Source organism: Centropristis striata, chromosome 18 (assembly GCF_030273125.1).
Source record: "Centropristis striata isolate RG_2023a ecotype Rhode Island chromosome 18, C.striata_1.0, whole genome shotgun sequence".
Lineage (NCBI taxonomy): Eukaryota > Metazoa > Chordata > Actinopteri > Perciformes > Serranidae > Centropristis > Centropristis striata.
This window is the reverse complement of record NC_081534.1, coordinates 22,704,013-22,722,659: the sequence shown is the minus strand read 5'-3', so window position 1 is coordinate 22,722,659 and position 18,647 is coordinate 22,704,013. Positions and strand designations below refer to the sequence as shown.

At 39.1% G+C, this 18,647-nt stretch overlaps 1 protein-coding gene across 1 annotated transcript in view; it reads left to right on the top strand.

The window, feature by feature from the left end:
• The window catches only part of fut8b (fucosyltransferase 8b (alpha (1,6) fucosyltransferase)), a 108,585-nt gene that overhangs the window by 84,246 nt on the left and 5,692 nt on the right, over positions 1-18,647 (top strand). The window contains exons 7-9 of the mRNA XM_059355992.1: positions 7,029-7,275; positions 17,335-17,511; positions 18,333-18,483. Coding sequence (XP_059211975.1) covers positions 7,029-7,275; positions 17,335-17,511; positions 18,333-18,483 — 575 coding nt within the window. The remainder of the gene's footprint in view (positions 1-7,028; positions 7,276-17,334; positions 17,512-18,332; positions 18,484-18,647) is intronic.

Below are 18,647 nucleotides of genomic sequence, written 5' to 3'. Positions count from 1 at the left end.
CACCCCCTCCATCTTAGCAGATGGGACATGGATCGAACTAAAACCTCTAACATAATGGACCTACACTTATATAGCGCTTTTCTAGTCGCTTTGCGACCACTCAAAGCGCTTTACACTACAGACTGCGCTCATTCACCCTTTCACACACACATTCATACTGGTGGCAGAGGCTACCCTAAACGGTGCCACCTGCCACCATTGGGAATTCATTCACACACCGATGAACGCAGCATCGGGAGCAATTTGGGGTTCAGTATCTTGCTCAAGGATACTTCGACATGTAGGCTGCGACGGTCAGGGATCGAACCACCAACCCTTCGTTTGGGGGGCTACCCGCTCTACAAACTGAGAATAACAGCCGTACATCTAATACATTTTTCCCAAGCCATTATATTCTGATTGGGTTGGGAGGGTGGCTTGGGTCACTATTGCACAGACTTTGGATCCAAATGATGTCATCAGTGCAAGATGGCTGCGCCTGTATACAGAATATTTCGGCTTCACTTTTGAAAGGTGGGAGAAGTGTAGATTCTATGGGCCAGACATTTGAATCCATCCACTCCACCGAGTTAACGGATTCGTCTGGCATCATTACATGAAACAGCAGTTTCTTGCTTAAAATAAGTCATTAACTTGGTGGTGATTGGCTAACAGGAGTCACAGCTAATGCAGCTAAGCATACAGCAGACTGAGGTTTTCTGTTTGTGACTTCTCAAGCTGTTACAATCACTCCAAGAGCTATTAAGCTGTTCACTGTAAGTTGTTGAAAAAAAGTCAGTCCGTACCCTGTGTTGGACATAAATATGGGCGTCATTATGTTCTCAAGTGATACAGAACATGCTGAAGTCTGTTGATTTACTACATGAATGGTACCACAGGCAGAGTTTTGTTCATTTTCTTGTTCTTGTTGGTTCTTCTGTAAAATATTTTGTTAAAATGTAACCTTCCAGCTGACACATCTCTTCCATTTGTTGCCACAATCGTATTAGTAAAATCTATTTATTTGAATTACAGATCATTGCAAATGCACTTAAGGTAGCATATAGTAGTCACACAGGGAGAGAAAAAACATCAATAATCGCTTTGTAGTCGCATCATAGCCCTCTGAGTAGAAGCATGATGGGCCTAGAGATTCCCACCACTACATGTCAGCGTTTTCATTTTCAGCATGTTGATTCTGATGGTAGCTTTTGGCTCAAAGCACCGGTGTGCCTGAGTCCAGCCTCGCAGTGCTGCTAGTGTGGCTGTAGACTTTTTTTTCTTGTTATTTATGCATTATTAGAATTCTGCACCAGTCACGGCCTGTCCTTAATGAACACCATGTTCAAGCATAAGGTAGTTCATATGTATACCTGGCACCAGAATACCTTAGAGGCAAGATCGATGTGCTTGTTTGGGTGGAAGTAACGCACAGGCAGCAGAATCATTTATGGATGAGATTGCCTATACTGTAGGTATGAGTGGAAATAGTGATTTTGATATGATTAATGGATAATATTACAGTATAGGTGTGTTCAGCTGACAAAACTAAAGTAGTTGTAAATGAAGATCTGTGATGATTTGGATGTTTTGCTATGAGCCCGTGCCTGCCCCTCTCTCCTTCTTTATCACTTCCTTTCTCATTGCTTTCTTGTTCTCATCACTGCATCCTTTCAGCTCTATATTTTTCTCCTATCGCTTCATTTGACTTGTGCTCTCCTGGGCTCTCCCTTCTTATCTCCTGCTCTCATAGCGCATACCCTTTCTTATTCTCCTGCCTTTCATGTGTCCTTTTCCGCTATCTAATGTCTTTCTCTGGTGTCTGTCTCACAAACAGCCTCCTATAGATCCATATATGCCATCTGGCTGCTCGCAGCCAACAGCCAGCTCACTACAAACTCCACTCCCCAGGCCTTTTAGCATTCTCAATTCTTATCCTTATAAGTCTTCTAATTTGCAGATGCTGTATTTTCCTGTTGACCAAGCCAGCTAACTAGCTGGGCGTAGCTAATGTAAGCCTGTTGGGTACTTTGCTACGCCTGTGGTCATGCCTGTTTTGTTAACAGTGCAAGCTAGAACATTCCTTGGGGCACTGGACCACAAAGGGATTCTAAAGCCTTGGATTAATAAGTAGATATACATTGAATATCTCACTAATTATGTGGAGTGTTTGTCCAGACCAGTACAATTACAGTGTGAATGAACTGAATACTGATCACTTGAAAACTTGCAAAGGCCCCTGAGTTTGCAAATTTTATGTTATTTTAGCCTTTTATTCAATGGTTAACTCGTGTTTATTACCTTCTATGCAAATGACTTGAGATGATAAAAGGGTTTTGCATAACACCCGGATGGCAGGGAGCACTGCACCTTCAGGACACCATAATTTTCTAATTTTGTGACTCCTGAACCCTTATCATGCTCGTGCTGCTGTATCATTTAGTGGTAAATGCCACCAATACTTTGTAGGCACTTTCGCTTAGAAACGAGGTGAGCGTAGTGCTTTGGGTGCTCTATACTTAGCGTTCTTTGTATTGTTTGCCTAACCTTGCGTTTTATATGGGCCATTGACTTAGTTGGTAGATTATATAGCAGCCTGACTAGATTCCACCTTTCCTCATTTATCTTTACATGGTTTAGCCCACTTTCTTTTAAGTGTTTCCCTGAGGATGGGCGTCATTTATAGACTGAAAAAGGAAGCATGGTATATGCATCTGTGACAGGGTATTTCTGTCTGGGAAACATATAGCCTGGGGGGAAAATCAAAGATAGTGATAAAGTCATTATGAGGCCTGCTGATTTTCTTCCTTCCAATGGGAAGTGAGGGAAAGAAAACATTACAAGAAAATCCACATTTGAATAATTCTACCATACAGGGTACCCCTCCTCTGAGAGGAGAAAACAAGTTGTGTGTTTATGGTACTGGAAGGAATAAAATACTTTTTATTATAATATTGGTAAAAGTTGCTCTGACCCAGTTGTCTGCCCTTCTTTTTAGGCTGGATATTGTTTGACATTTTTAATATTAGTGCGGAAACAAAACCCAGATTTTACTTTTTTCAATACCTTACTTGCATTTTTATACAAAACATTTTCTCCTTTAACAAAAAAAAGCCAAGTTTATAATTCTTGTCGAAACACAAGCAACCTGACAAGAACCTTGCCTAAAAAAGCACAATTGAAAAAAAAAAAGTTTTAATTTGATGTTTTAATTAATTAGGGCTACAGTTAAAAAATATTTTCATTCATGATTAATATGTCAAATATTAGTGGTTTTGTCTGTAAAATGTCTTGTTTTTCCAAAACTTAAAGAGATAATATTTTCTGTCAAAGACAAGAAAGTGAACCACAAAATATTCTCACTGAGGAAGCTGAATTCAAACTCTCTTCTTCTCAAACGGATTAATTCATTATCAAACTTGTTGGCAATTGATTAAACATTTGCCAACTATTCTATTAATTTATGAATCTTTGCAGCTCTAGTCATATTTGCTGTACTTGTTATTTCAAGTGCATAAGAGCGTTCACACAGACAGTTATAGCAAAATCCAGTGCACTGTGAGTAGCTGAATGGTTTATTCATAATGGTTAAAAAGTTCAGTTTGGAACATTTTCAGCCTCAATGGTCACCATCTTAGCCATGTAGGAGAAAGAGAGGGACCGCCAAACTTGTGAAAATTGCAGCCAAGGAAGCTGAATCCAGATGCTTCGGTGCACACAGTAAAAGTAAAATGATATCTGACTATTACTTTTTCAGTTTTTATACAATTGTCAAGTAAGCAAACAAGCTGGTAGACAATTTGGTGGGCAACAATTGCAGTCAAATGCTCTGTCTGGTGCAGTTTGCCATTAAAAAAGCAAGTGTTGCATTTGTTATTTACAGTAGGTGCAGAACTGGCATGTTTCAATTTAAGATAACACTACTCTGTTGATATTTAGCACTCATCAAGTACTGTAAGCACATAGTGTACACATTGTTCTATATGAAAGTGTACTAATGGAAGATATGCCTGAAAAAACATTGTATAAAATTGGCAAAAGTGTGGATTTTGTTTGGAACGACGACTCTAAATCTGAACAGACTTTCAATAATAGTTTTTAGTACCTAACAATTTCAGATCCTTGGCGCTATAGAATGAAAATAATGAGTTTCAAACCCTTCTGTCTATTAACCCACTGGTGCATGTTCTTGTTTTACTACAACTTTTACATTCAACGGACAGCATGAGCGAGCTCAGTACCATCTCCCAGGCCTGGTATAACAGACTAAATTCAGAACGCACAAAGGGGGAAACCAGTCTTCTTGTGGAACAATGGTTCGTTGATCAAAGAGCTAATTTGCCAAAGAGAGTGTATTCCTTTGAGGTTCTCTGTAGAGATATTACTGCCTTATGAGTGAATCGCAGAGCAGCAGGAGAAACATAATGTTCCCTGCCATGTAAAGACTGGAACAAGAGTTCTCCAAGTTCATAAACTTCATCTCAAATGTATTATGAATGGAGAGGCTTCGTGTTTTGTGTCTGGATAGTGTCACTCTTGGCTCTCCACTTTCATAGATATGTTAATCTTATGAAATATTTATTAGGCTCAGTATACATCATAGGCTTAAAATACAATGTAGGATTTTTTTCGTCAGTGCAGACCTATATGCTTTAAGTCATATAGGAAATATATCCAGAAAGAGCTTTGTGATCTAATTAAGTATCTGTGGGAGGCAGACATGCACTGCATCTCTGTACATTTGTGCCAAGAAGTGCAGGCCTCGAAATATGCCCATTCCCCCTTATGTGAATCATGCCAATGCAGTTATATAAGCAAAGACAGGCCTGGGAATATTTTTTCTGTTCAATATTTAATGCTTCTACCAATTTATATTCAGTTCATGCTCAGGCATACACACACATAAATTGAAGCCTCTGTTTCTGTCCTTGTTTTTCACATGTTTTTTATGTACCCTTTCCGTGAAAGGCCATTTTTAATGAGTCATTATGCCATTTATTTGGAAGTGTGTTGTGGATGTGTTTGCAGCTGTATTAGGGCCTGTCTGTGGCAGTTAGAGAAGCCACTTTAGTCTGACAGAACACAGGCCTCAAACTTGTTTTTGTGTAAATCAGGGGGTTTACACACACACACACGGACAAAAAAAAACTCTCCTCGGGTTTTAAGACTGAAAGAGAGTGAAGGTTTTGTCTGCCAGGCATATCCCTTCTGGTGCGATGAGATTAGCTGGGGCTCTTTGTGTGTATGTGTGTGTGTTTGTGTGTGTGAAAGCACATTTCTTTTTTATTGTTGTCTTATTTGGATCCCCGTTAGTTGTCAGTGTTGGATCACTTTTTTTCCCGCCTCTGTCCACAAGACCCCGTACATGTGCAGGTTAGTGTGTGGGCGGGTGCATGCATGCTTGTTCACACATACAGGTGTGTATCATGCACATTTATCTATGTGTGGACTGTTAGCCTTGATGTGCACGCAGGTCTGGCTGTGCACGAGGGCTTTTTTTCTGCCTAGAGAGGTGACCTTCGTAATCAGCCCAGCTCAACGCTCTGCCCAGGGCTTCTGCCAAGCAGGACTCAGCCTAAAGGGGCCAATGCCAGATCTCCAGCATCCCCCAACCCCTCCAATCCAGGTCCTTGCATCAGCCCCTGGCCCTACACAGCCTTGATAGAAAGGAGCTTACCTTGGCCTTTAAGCAAGGACAGGCAAAGAGCAGCTGTCAATCACAAGAGCTGGACTCACATGAGGTGGGGGATTTGGACCAGGAATTATTATAGTAAGGCTGAATCACAATGTAATGTTTTATTTTGAAAGAGTAATAGCAATCATTACAGTCAGAAAAAGACACTGAAAGGTTCAGTGAACTCACAGTTATTAGTTATTTGATAGAAACTTATGCTGACAATTTGCCGTTGTCTCCAAACTCCATAAACAAAACAAAACAAAAAAAGTTGAAAAGTATTCACCTAGTCAAAACTCACAAATTTCTTTTAAAGCTCTTTAAAAGTTTCACGTCATGCCACACCTTCTATCTTGAGAACCTCGGTTTGAGCTTGAGTTGTGCTGAAACATTTAGTCAATCTGCAGAAAATAAATCTCCCACAATTTTGATAATCCATTAATCACATAAGTCGTTTATCCACCAAAAATGCCAAACATTTGCTGGTTTCAGCCTCTCAGATGGGAGCTTTTCCTTTTCTCTGGATCGTTTAATGCAAATGGAACATTTGGGTTTTGGACTGTTGACTGTTGACAAAATGAGAAAAGACATGACTTTAAGTTCTGGGAAACTGAGATTAACATTTTTCTCAAGTTTGTGATTTCTTACAGATTAAACAATTGATTTGTGGTAAAAATATGGTTTAGTTTTTTGCCTCATTTTACTCACTGTGTCCTCGTTTTCACTGCAATATAAAGTCCTGCAACACTTTGGAAACAGCACAATCATAACTACAAGTAGAGGACTCAAAAAAGTCTTTTGTGCCTTTAATACAGTTATAATGGTATCATAAAAGAAGAAAAAAAGGCAAGTTGGATTTCTTTGATCATATATTTTACAAATAAAATAAAATGGAATCTATATATGCAACAAATAAAAGGGGCTTTACATGTTGAACTGTTTACATTTCCTCTACTTACAACCTCTCTTGTCCTTTCCTGTCTGCTCTGTGTAAACAACCTGCACTTTAGTCAAAGTTTCACCAATTGTTTATCACGTGACTGCTGGTCTCAGCCAAGTAGCTGAGGGCTTCCTAGCTGTGTTGAGGAGCGCAGAATTTATTGTTTTTTTACAGGATATTGTTAGTGTAAACTGTTTATTTTTGGCAAAATTTCAATTTGGTTACTTTTCGAAACCAGTTATTTGTTCAAGGACCACTGGAAATGTTGAAAATCCGATGATAATTTTTGTTTTCACAGCTGTAATTGGCTTTCATATACCGTTTACCGTTCGGAGGATTAATGATAATGAACACGATCGTTAGTTACCTAGTCCTAAACTGCAGCTGTTCTGGCAGAATTATTGAAGAAATAATGCTTCTCTTCCATCCAACCAGGAGAGGCCCACGATAAGGACGTCCAGGTTGTGGAATTGCCTATCGTGGACAGTCTCCACCCACGGCCCCCGTACCTGCCCCTGGCCATCCCCGAGGACCTGGCCCCGCGTCTGCACCGTCTGCACGGCGACCCCTCCGTCTGGTGGGTGTCCCAGTTTGTCAAGTACCTGGTGCGCCCACAGACGTGGCTGGAGAAGGAGATCCAACAGACCACCGCCAAGCTGGGCTTCAAACACCCCATCATCGGGTAAGCACTCGCAGACTTTACTTCTCACTATGTGTGGCTTTGTTTTCTCCGTTTTCTGCACTTCAATAATAATGACTTTGTTACTATAGCATATCTCTACAATAAAGTGTACTAAGTGCTTCGTAATCAAAGCAAACAGAAGGCATAGGAAGAAGAAAACAAAGACGTAGCCGTGGGGCCTGTGGTGGAGTACAAACACTGCTTTGGGTGAGGTTAATACGAGGTTAATACAATAGTGTTAAAAGTAACTTCATTTGATGGTGGTGTTTTGTTTGGCTAATTTTCTACCTTTATTTATCTTTGGAAGGCATTTGCTTTCTCATTACTTTCCCGCTTTACACTAATACAGCTCATATTCATGCAAATCAACTCGATTAAAGAAATTTCATCACTCTGTACTCATCACTCTGTTTCTTCTAATAGCGGTGCATGATATGATTGATTCTGCCTTGTTTTCTGTATAAATGTCCCCATGAGGGTTTTTAGTCTTTAGTCCACTCCAAGTGTGTTAATACTGAAGACCCCCCGATCTGATATTGTTACAAAGACAATTAAATCCTTGAGAAGTAAAAAGCATCACTGACAGATTTTAAAATCAGCAAATCCCGAACAAGACAAGGAAAGAGAAGCTTATAACACAGATAATGACCGTATTAAAAATGAATGGCCCGGCAGCTTTTCTTTTATCTTCAATAGTCTTAGTTGGTTAAAGGATAAGGCTGGCTGTATTCTATATTTTTCTAAATGTCAACAAATCCCATGAAAAGACCAAAAGACAACATTCATTTTATCTAACGAACAGTTACTGTCTGTGTGGCCAAACCCTAACATATCTTATTCCTCTGTGCCACAGAGCTCCATTGTTGTCCAAAAACTATTAAAAAGACACATAAATGAGCTGCACTGTTGCACTGGATGACGTGTTCTTTTATTACAAGGAACAGTGGCACTGTAGTTTCGAGTTGTCCCCTCTGACCCCTCAGGAGAGTCCTCATTGCAGGCAGGACACAGTACACCTCGGTGCTCTGATATCTGAGTTAGGGTTGGGCAATATGTAAGAATTTTCCAGCTGGCCACTTTCAGCCCAAAAATCACTCTTTGCTGGTATATTCATGCATCATATTGCCTTATGAAATCACTGTACATCCCTGATTCCAAAGAAGCTGGGACGTTTTAAAAAATGTAAATAGAACAGAATGCAATAATTTGCTAATTCTTTGTGACATATATTTTCTATTGAAAACTGTACAAAATGAATATAATTAACCTCTTAAAACCAACATTCCTCCCGTAAAGGTAGATTTAGCCCAAAAATGTTTTCCTTTATGAATTGACAAAGTCTTGGTTGTGTTTTAGTCAAATGCTAAATAAACTAAAGATGTTACCTTCATCTTTGCCTTTCAGTTCTTCTGTAATAAGCTTTGACTCAAATTTTGTTTTTGGAGGGTTATACTTTAAACAACGTCCTGATTCTTTGGAATCAGGGTTGGATGACCCAATAAATCTGGGATGCAGTGTTAAACATAAATAAAAGTGCATCTAATGCAGAATGTATTTACAAAAAACAAAAGTTAATCAGTTTGAGCATTAATTATATTGTATTTGTACTCTATTCAATTAAATGTAGGTTCCAACAGGTTTGCAGACCCTTTATTTTTCTTACATTTTTCACAGCGTTCCAACTTTTTTTGGCTTGTTTTGTTTTTGGATGGTATACAACACTTAATTCAAACTTTAAAGGAATAAAATAAAACTCATCATAACCATCTTTGTTAGTCTTTCCACTGTTCTAACAAGCACCATTGTGAAGATATTCTGCCCCTACATACTATTTTTCCCATCTGTGTCTCTCTGCCGTCACTGGATAGCTCTGGCTGCACTCATTTTTGGTTTTACTCTTGAGGCAAACTGTTAAAAAATCTAAGTATAAAATGACAAAAAATCGCCCCATAACAACTGCCGATATACTGAGCCAACCACAGATATCTGATATATTCCTCCAGTTGCCGTACCCTGTTTTAAACAGCGTCTAAACTTTTTTGGAATCAGGGTTGTATGATCCAAAAATTCTGGGATGCAGTGTTAAACATAAATTAAGTGCATCAAACTCATAATATATTTACAAAAATTAAAAGTTAATCAGTTTGAGCATTAAATACCTGTTCTTTATTCAATTGAATGTAGTTTGCAACACATTTTTATTAAGTTTTTCACAGCGTTCCAACTTTTTTTTGGCTTGTTTTATTGTTGGGTCGTATAAAAAACTTCATTCAAACTTGACAGAAATAAAATAAAAGTCACCATAACCGGCTTTGTTAGTCTTTCCACTGTTCTAACAATCACCATCTTTGGTTTGGTCAAAATAAAAAGTGATTAATTCACTGAGTTAGATGAGATGTGAAAATATTCTGTCCCTACATGCTGTTTTTCCCATCTGTGTCTCTCTGCCGTCCCTGGATAGCTCTGGCTGCCTATTGTGCACTCACTTTTGCTTTTACTTTGGAGTCAAACCCTTAAAAAATCGAAGTAAAATGACAAAAATTGCCCCAAAACTACTGCCGATATACTGCGCCAACCACAGATATCTGATATATTCCTCCAGTCGCCCAACCCTAATCTAATAAACACGCCACCTGGATATTTCTTTTCATGCTGGCATAAATGCTGTAGATGAGATGATACCAACTGTTCCAAATACGCCATTATCAGGTCTGATTTCAATCTTTGATATTGTATTGCCTTTGATTGTGAATACTTAGTCATATGTCTCCAGAGATTCTGCTTGAAAATGACTTGGGACTTCTCCTGGTCCAGTATCTATTAGTGGAGAGTATTTATCAGTGTGAAGTGCTCAGTTCCCATGAGGGCGGCCCCTCGTGGGAATGTATGCGGTCCTAATACTGTAAGCCACTTTTAATAGCAGCTTCTCAGGAGTGATTTGGACATGTTTAGCTTTTTATTTACTCGGTTTAGTTTCCCCTGTCAGGCGCTCTGTCAACAAACATTCATGTGCTGTCTGCCAGCCTCTCTTGACTCATAAATAACTCCACCCAGCTCTTCACACCTGGATGGAATAGGACTTGGTCTGGCAGTTGGGAAGGGATTTACTGTAATAGGACAATGAACATAATGAGTGGTAAGCTGACAGGCGGGGTGGATATATACATTCATGGAAAAGGTTATTATTCTACCCTTTTTTTCTTCATTTCTTGTTCATTTTAATGCATGGTACAACTAAAGGTACATTTGTTTCGACAAATATAATGATAACAACAAAAATAGCTCATAAGAGTTTATTTTAAGAGCTGATATCTAGACATTTTCCATTTTTTTCTAGACAAATGTACCTTTAGTTGTACCAGGCATTACAATGAACAAGAAAATGAAGAAAACAATGGTCTAATAATTTTTCCATGACTGTATACGAGATGACTTTGAGATACTTTTGCTGAGATTATCTAAAGTTTCTGCACCGTCCCACGAGGCTGATTGCATCCCGCCTGGTAAAGGAAGTAGTTTAAAACAGACGCTAAGAGTTATATTCTAATAGTTTGTGAAGTCAGACTGGTTTAGTTCTGTAACCCCCTTCATTACTCTCACATCCATATGTTCACAGTCTCCGTGCCAGCTTCTCGCCCTTCATAACTCCTCTTTCTCACCTTCTTCTTTTCGTTTTGCTGCAAGCTATCGTCGCTGTACTTTCTCACTTTTTTCTGTCCTGCTTTGCTCAGTTCTCGCTCGCTCTTGTTACACTCCCCCACCCCCCCCCTCTTAGATGCTCCTCTCTTTGGTTTTTACCTCTCTGCCTTTCATCACCTGCTGCCATCTCTTTCTCCCAGCCCTCTTTCACTCTCCTCCCCCATTTTTTTTATTTCTGTGACTCATCCCAACTTTTTTCAATCTCCCTGTCCTCTCACATCCTCTCATTTGTGATCGCTGCTCTGTCTTCATTTGTTCATCCTGCTTCAAGATTTTTCACATTTTTCAAACTCACCTCTCCCTCACTTTCCCTGGGCGCACATCCCTACCCACAATTCTCTTGCTCTCATAGTTTTACACACATTTCTACCACTGTTCTCTGTTTCCCACTCCACCACCCCCCTGCATACACTCATATATCCCACTCTTTTCTCCCTCCATATCGCTGGGGAAAGGCTTATTGAAATGATGTGCTGGGTAGAACAAAGTTTTCATCCCTTTTTTCTTTCCCCGTCCCTTCTCAGCTCTTGATACATCCACTCCACTCTGCACTGATGTTGCAACAAAGTGCCTGTGCGCTTCTATCAGCAGTGTGGGGGAAGGCTGTGTGTGTGTGTGTGTGTGTGTATGTGTGTGTGTGTGTGTGTGTGTGTGTGTGTCTGTGTGTGTGTGTGTTTGTGTAAAAGTGAGGGAGGGGTGTGAATGTGAGATGTAAAAGTGGGGCTGAAAGAGATCCATAGATTCAGTGCAAGAAAAAGGCGAGAGGGCGGCAGCAGCGGGAGATGCAGGGGTTGATGGAGAGAGTACCAGGAGGGATAGAAAGGCAGCTTGTCCCCAGTGCACCCAGACAACCGCCAGCCGACCCCCGCACGCCTCTAGTCGCCAACACCACTCTCCCCCTGCTGCTCCCTTAGGACGCGAGCTGCAGGAAGGCTGGAAGCCACCGACTAAAAGCAGCTATCAGCACAGCTCCATCCTGCCACCATTTAATGCTTCCTAATGGTAGTGAGGCTAGTCAGCGAGAGAGAGGGAGGGAGAGAGGAGATGGGCAGAGAGAGAGAGTAAGAGGGAGAAAGAGAGAGGGAGAGAGAGAGGGAGAGTGAAAGAGAGTGAGAGTGAAAGGGAGATATTGTTAATTGTTATTAGTTTTTCTTTTCTTAATTCCTTTAAAATGAATAATATAATTATAATAATTTATTGTAAATATTGCTTTCCTTACTGTTATCTTTTTTTTTTCTGACGCTTGCTTTGGCAATATGTACAGTGTTACGTCATGCCAATAAAGCCAATTGAATTGAATTGAGAGAGAGAGAGAGAGAGAGAGAGAGAGAGAGAGAGAGAGAGAGAGAGAGAGAGAGAGAGAGAGAGAGAGAGAGAGAGAGAGGGAGGGAGGGAGGGAGGGAGGGAGGGAGGTTTTTTTCTACATTAATGAGTTTATAATTGCAATATATTGTGCATATGTTTTTAATTCACAAAATCTCTCCAAAAATATGTCAAATGTTCAGGTTATTTGTGATAAAAACTCAGTAAATGCTGAGTGGTATTCATGGTTAGTGGCATCTTATTAATAATATATAATACAGTTGTATTGTTCTGAAAATTTAACTGCACAAAAAAGCTGTAGACGCTGTTTAAAGTTGCTGATTTCCACATACAGAGTAGGGCTGAACAATTAGTTGACATTTTAATGAAATTGCACACTAATAATCATTTCAATATGTTTTCAATGAAAATGAGAATCAGGATTTCAAAATTCATATTCTCTTTAATATGGCAAATCATTTTTTGCATTCGAATGTCTGTCAAAATGATCCCATTTAGATAAGTAATCGGTAACATTTCCATCCATTTTCAGTCATTTTTCTCACCACATGATGAGAATAATATTCACTCAGTCTGCTTTTTCTTTGTTTTGGTCTCCACCAACTACTGAGTTAAATAACTGTCATTTCACTTCTAAAGTCCCGGCTCTTTACGCCAGCTTGTTGCTGAATTTGACTGTCAGCAATTTGGTGTTCAGTAGGTTACATACAGTGGGATTTTAGAGCCTTTGACAAAAGAAAAAAATACATAAATCTGGGAGAAATTAAATGAATGAGAAGTTTGGTGTAGTAAAATCAAAACAATGAGCTGCAGAGTGGGAAAAAAATGAGTTCTCTATCACTACAACTAATCCCTTTTCACGTACAAGTAGTCATTTGACCGATTGAACCATATCATGTTAATAAAATTATTTCAGTTCAGCCTTAACTTAACATTTTACTTGATAATTTAATTTCTTTTTCACAAATTTATCAAGGATTTAGACTCCCACTTAATTGAATTCAGTTGATATTGTATCACAACTGGAGGACAAGTTTGAATCATCATCTTTTTTTTTTCAGAATTTATATAAATGAGTGATAACTAAAGAAAAAGTCTCCAATCTTTTATGCTTTATAAGAGCACTGAAGCTCCTCAAGCAGCTCATAGTGGCCGAACACCTTAATTAGACATTTTATGTTGGCCTAGGGCTGGGCGATATATCAATATAAAAAATATATCGATATATTTTTAAATGTGATATGGAATTACACCATATCGCATATATCGATATAGTTCAAAAATGTTTTCTTTCTTTATATATAAATGCTGCCCTTACTAGGGTTTGTCATATTTAGTTCTTTAGTAATGTTCGTTATTCTTTTCTCATATAAGTATATTTTTCGAAGAAAAAGATTGGCCCATTTTATTTCATATGCTATTTTTATTTAAATGTGCACTTTATGGAGCTTTGATTTATTTATTTTTAAAGGTACTCCTGTTGTTATACAGTATTTATGTTCACTTAAATAAACAGTTTCAATAAAACCACTTGTGATATGTCATATTTGGCTTTGACTTTGACCATTTGCTCTCACTTTGAGATAAAAAATATCAGGATATATATCGTATCTCAATATTCAGCCCAAATATATTGGGATATGACTTTTGGTCCATATCGCCCAGCCCTATGTTGGCCTTTTATTAATTTGTCACTTATCTGTAATGATGAACAGTGAATCTTCAAAACAGCTCTGACATGTTTTGATGTTAAAGCATGCACGTTGCATAAGATGCTACATTAAGTATAGCTGTAATATGGTAATATTCTTCTTTACATGCAGCTGATAGGCATCCAGAGGTCATTGTTAAGCAAATCATTTATTCACTCTATATGTTACAGTCACAATCTGCCGGAATCAGCACTTGCTGTGTCTAGTGTGGGTGTGTTTGATGTCTCTAATGTATGCTTTTACGCCCACCATGAGGATTGCCCTGCCTTGCCAGTACTGTATGAATAGAGAGAAATGAATTGAATTACTGTGGAGGTAGTGTGGGAGAGTTCAGGGGAGGGGAGGGGAGGGAGGAGATGCCTAAGAGCTAAGCAATGCCTCGGCGCGGCCTCTGCTGCTCTGACGGGAGAGAGAAAAGGGCGAGACAAAAAGAGAGTTCACAGGAACAAAAAAAATAGTCGACATGAAAGACGTGAGGGAGCAGGAGAGAAGGGACCCTGACAAAGGACGGAAAAGCCTCGAGTTGAGACCTCTGTCCGATCACAGAGACGCAGAATGAAAGGCTCCGACACCCCCGCCGCCCACTCCTGCACCTGATCCCTCTCTTTCTCTCCATTCTTTGGGTTTTACTCGTCACGTAAATAAAGACTCAATTTCTGGAGCGACCATCCCCAAGCCCCTGATTGTGGCAGAAATTAGGTACAGCTTGTTTATTCTCTATTCCTCTGAACTCTTGACTCTTTCTCTTTTTACTTTTACCTCCTCTACCTCATTCTCACAAAAGAGCTGGAGGCAGCCTTGAGGTTAGAGAAGCTGTCTGACTCCCTAAAGCAGCTTGGAAATTCTGAATAGGGGAAGGAAAATGTGTAATATTCTTCACCAAAAAGTGTCCTTAAAAGGCTTTTGACCCCAGATGTTGGCAGCTGGCTGCACTGAGAATAGATGTGGAGGATAGTGTACACTCAGTTTTTCTTCAGTAAGTGAAGGAAGAGAAATTTCCTTTTTCTTTCCTCTTTGGTTTTGCGATTTCATTTGCTCCCGAAGGCCAGAACGCACATGTGGCTGGGTAGTTTTGTAATTGAATACTTCTGAATGGAATAAAAATTGTGTTTGGGCATCCATCAGTTTGAGGGATGCTTCTGAATCAGGAGGGGAAATGTTTCCGTTCCTCGCCCATCTTTTGTTCGCCTTCCACGCTGTGCTGTTCTTCTTATATGTACAGCAGTGACAGCAGTCTCTCTTTGTCCTTTCTAACTGAAATCGATGACAAGGACACTGAAAAATATAGTTGTGTTGGATATTTCTCTTTCTGTCCATTTTTCTGTCTCACTCTTATTTCTTAAACATACTCTCCCTCTCTCTCTCTGTCGCCACTTGCCTTTTTCTTTTTTCCCCATTCTTTGTCTTTTGTCCCATCTTTCTTTTTCCTTTTTTACTTGCGTTTATACCAACAATGAAAAGATTTCTAAGATATGTCATTCAAGCTGAAGTGCCGTGAAAACATAAAAACACATCAACAACAAAAACAGACGGTTGAGTTAAAACTAGGTTCCCTCAACAAGGACACAAACAGAAATAAAATAAAATACATACAAGTCGCCTCTTAGCTTCACCACACAGGGTTTTAGAAGTAACGTCCTTTGAGATTTTCTTTCACCTTGTTTTCCTTAATTAGGATTCATTTGTGGATCATCCAGTCTTTAATACATCGCTGCAGGACAGTCCTGTCTTCTTGACAATAGAACAATGCGACATTTGTAAATCCTGTGGGTTTCAAAAAAAGGGTATTTATTTTATCCAAGCACTCAAACACAATTTGTTGGATGAAGTAGACAAGATGTAATTTTTACTTGATGTCTGAAATGTTGCATGACTCAACAAGAAAGCAGCTAATACTTTAAAATGCACTGTCGGATATAAAATTGCAGCTGAGACACCGCTGTTCAGCTTTCATTACTGCCTACTAGGGTTGCAAAGGGGTGGAACATTTCCGGTAAATTTCCAGAAACTTTCCATGGGAAGTTAACCTTGGGAATTTTGTATATATTTAAAAATGTGAATAATGGAAATGTATGGGAAATAACTGGAAATTGGGGGTAATTTAAACAAACTGTATCAAACATAAATATAAACAAAAATCCAGAAAAAGTCCCATGTAGAGTGTAACTTTATGTAATCCAGATTTCTAGAAATCATCTGTGCCTGTGATGGAAGAATGCACAGTGCATAGATATTCAAGTGTACTTGCATGAAATCTTGTTGTTTTAGACAAGATAATGCTTAAATATATTTTCCCAACTATATTTAAGTTCTCTGTTAAGGGCCAACCTTCAATTTTGTATTCCTGTTAATTCCCATAAATTCGTGTTAATTCCCATGGTTTCCAAGTTTCCATGGGATTTGCCGGGAATTACCAGAATTCTGCAACCGTCCTGCCTACAGCGTTTAGTTTCTATGCACCACATATCTGTAACAAACTCCCAGTAAACTGCAGGTCTGCTGCAACTCTCAACTCTTTTAAATCTAGACTAAAAACTTTTCTGTTTGCCACTGCCTTTCAGTAATACTGCACTTTAACTTCTATTCCTTTGATAATTGATTTTTTTTTAATATTTAATCAGCTCACTTTCAATTTTAAAATGTTATATATACTTTTATATTTTTCCTTAAATATTTTATCTGCTCATTTTCAGTCTTAAAATTGTAAATTTGAATGCCATTTTATATATGTCCCTTATACTTTTAATGTTTTGTGTAAAGCACTTTGAATTGCCCTGATGTTGAAAGGTGCTGTACAATAAACTTGCCTTGCCTTATACTTGCATCAACAAAATCATTATCAAGAAAACCATGGAAAATACATAGTTATCAGCTCTTAAATAAAACTCTTATGAGCTATTTTTTTATGTTATCATTATATTTGTCCAAACAAATGTACCTTTAGTTGTACCAGGCATTAAAATGAACAAGAAAGCAAGGAGAAAACAAGGGTGGTCTAATAATTTTTTCCATGACTGTATGTTATAGGGTCAAAGGGCCCTCCAGTCCACACTCTGGTCAATCTGATTGGTAGTTGTGTTGATACAGCTGCAGATATCTGCAGAATCTCATCTCCCTCCATGCAAAACGATGGACAGCCACACAACACTTTGTCCAACTCGTCATAAAATGGGCAATTAATGACACATTTTCCTGTTACGTCCTTGTCGGGGGACACATCAGGATGCATTAGCGTTGACACTAATGAAAAAGCTTCTAAATTTACAGCAGTTGTTATACAAGTCCGTAACCCCATCTGTGTCCCTGTCTGTCTGTCTCTCTGTAGAGTCCATGTGAGGAGGACGGATAAAGTGGGGACGGAGGCGGCCTTCCACCCCATAGAGGAGTACATGCTGCATGTGGAGGAGCAGTTCCAAAACCTGGCCCGGCGCGTCCACGTCGACAAGAAACGAGTTTACCTGGCAACTGACGACCCCTCGCTGCTGCAGGAAGCCAAAACCAAGTCAGTGTCCAGCAGTGTGTGTTGTGTGTAGGCCTGTCACCATAACACATTTTTTTAGGACGATATCATTTCCCAGAAACTATCACGATAAACAACAGTATCGTTGTATTGATGTCGTTTTAGTTTTATAATGATTGGAACATAATAAGCACATCCTTTTCCACAGCAATGAATTTTTAAATCTCGAGAATATTAAACATTGGAATTGAAATGTGGAAAAGAAATATTAAAATATCCTTGATAAATAAAGCATAAATAAATAAACTACAACCAAAACAAATAAAATAGACTTTCAGGCTCTGTTAACAAAACATTGCAGTGAGATAATCATTATGTATTATATTATTTTATTATTAAAATAACATACAAACAGCTGGAATGGCTGCTTGGGAAATATAGTACATAGCTTTTTCTGCAAATTGTACTTCCTGTCAAACATTTGCAGCATTACTTTAAACATAATGCAAATAAGCACAAAAAGTCAATATACTGAGTCCAGAAGAAAAACTATTGTGTCCATTTTTTATATATTGAGTGATAAGTCAATATAGTAATTATTGTGACAGGCCGAGTTGTGTGTGTGTGTGTGTGTGTGTGTGTGTGTGTGTGTGTGTGTGTGTGTGTGTGTGTGTGTGTGTGTGTGTGTGTGTGTGTGTGTGTGTGTGTGTGTGTGTGTGTGTGTGTGTGTGTGTGTGTGTGTGTGTGTGTGTGTGTGTGTGTGTGTCCATTGTTATTCTGACAAGTGGACATGTAAGAGGAATGGTTTTCTTCCAGCTTTGTTCCTTCTCTTGTCATGACTGCTGACTCTTCGTCCCCTCCAGGTATCCAGACTACGAGTTCATCAGTGATAACTCCATCTCGTGGTCGGCAGGCCTTCACAACCGCTACACCGAGAACTCGCTGAGAGGAGTCATCCTGGACATCCACTTCTTGTCTCAGACCGACTTCCTGGTCTGCACCTTCTCCTCACAGGTCAGTGCCCATCTAGAGACAGCATGGACCGGTGTTTTCAAGCTGTGTGTTTTTGTGGGGTTTTTTTTTGGTATTTTGATGAAACTGAAGGTTGGGATGGATTTGATGTTGGGATGAAAGCAGTTCAAACTAACACGAGGGCCTGACTGGAATTTTTATCAGCG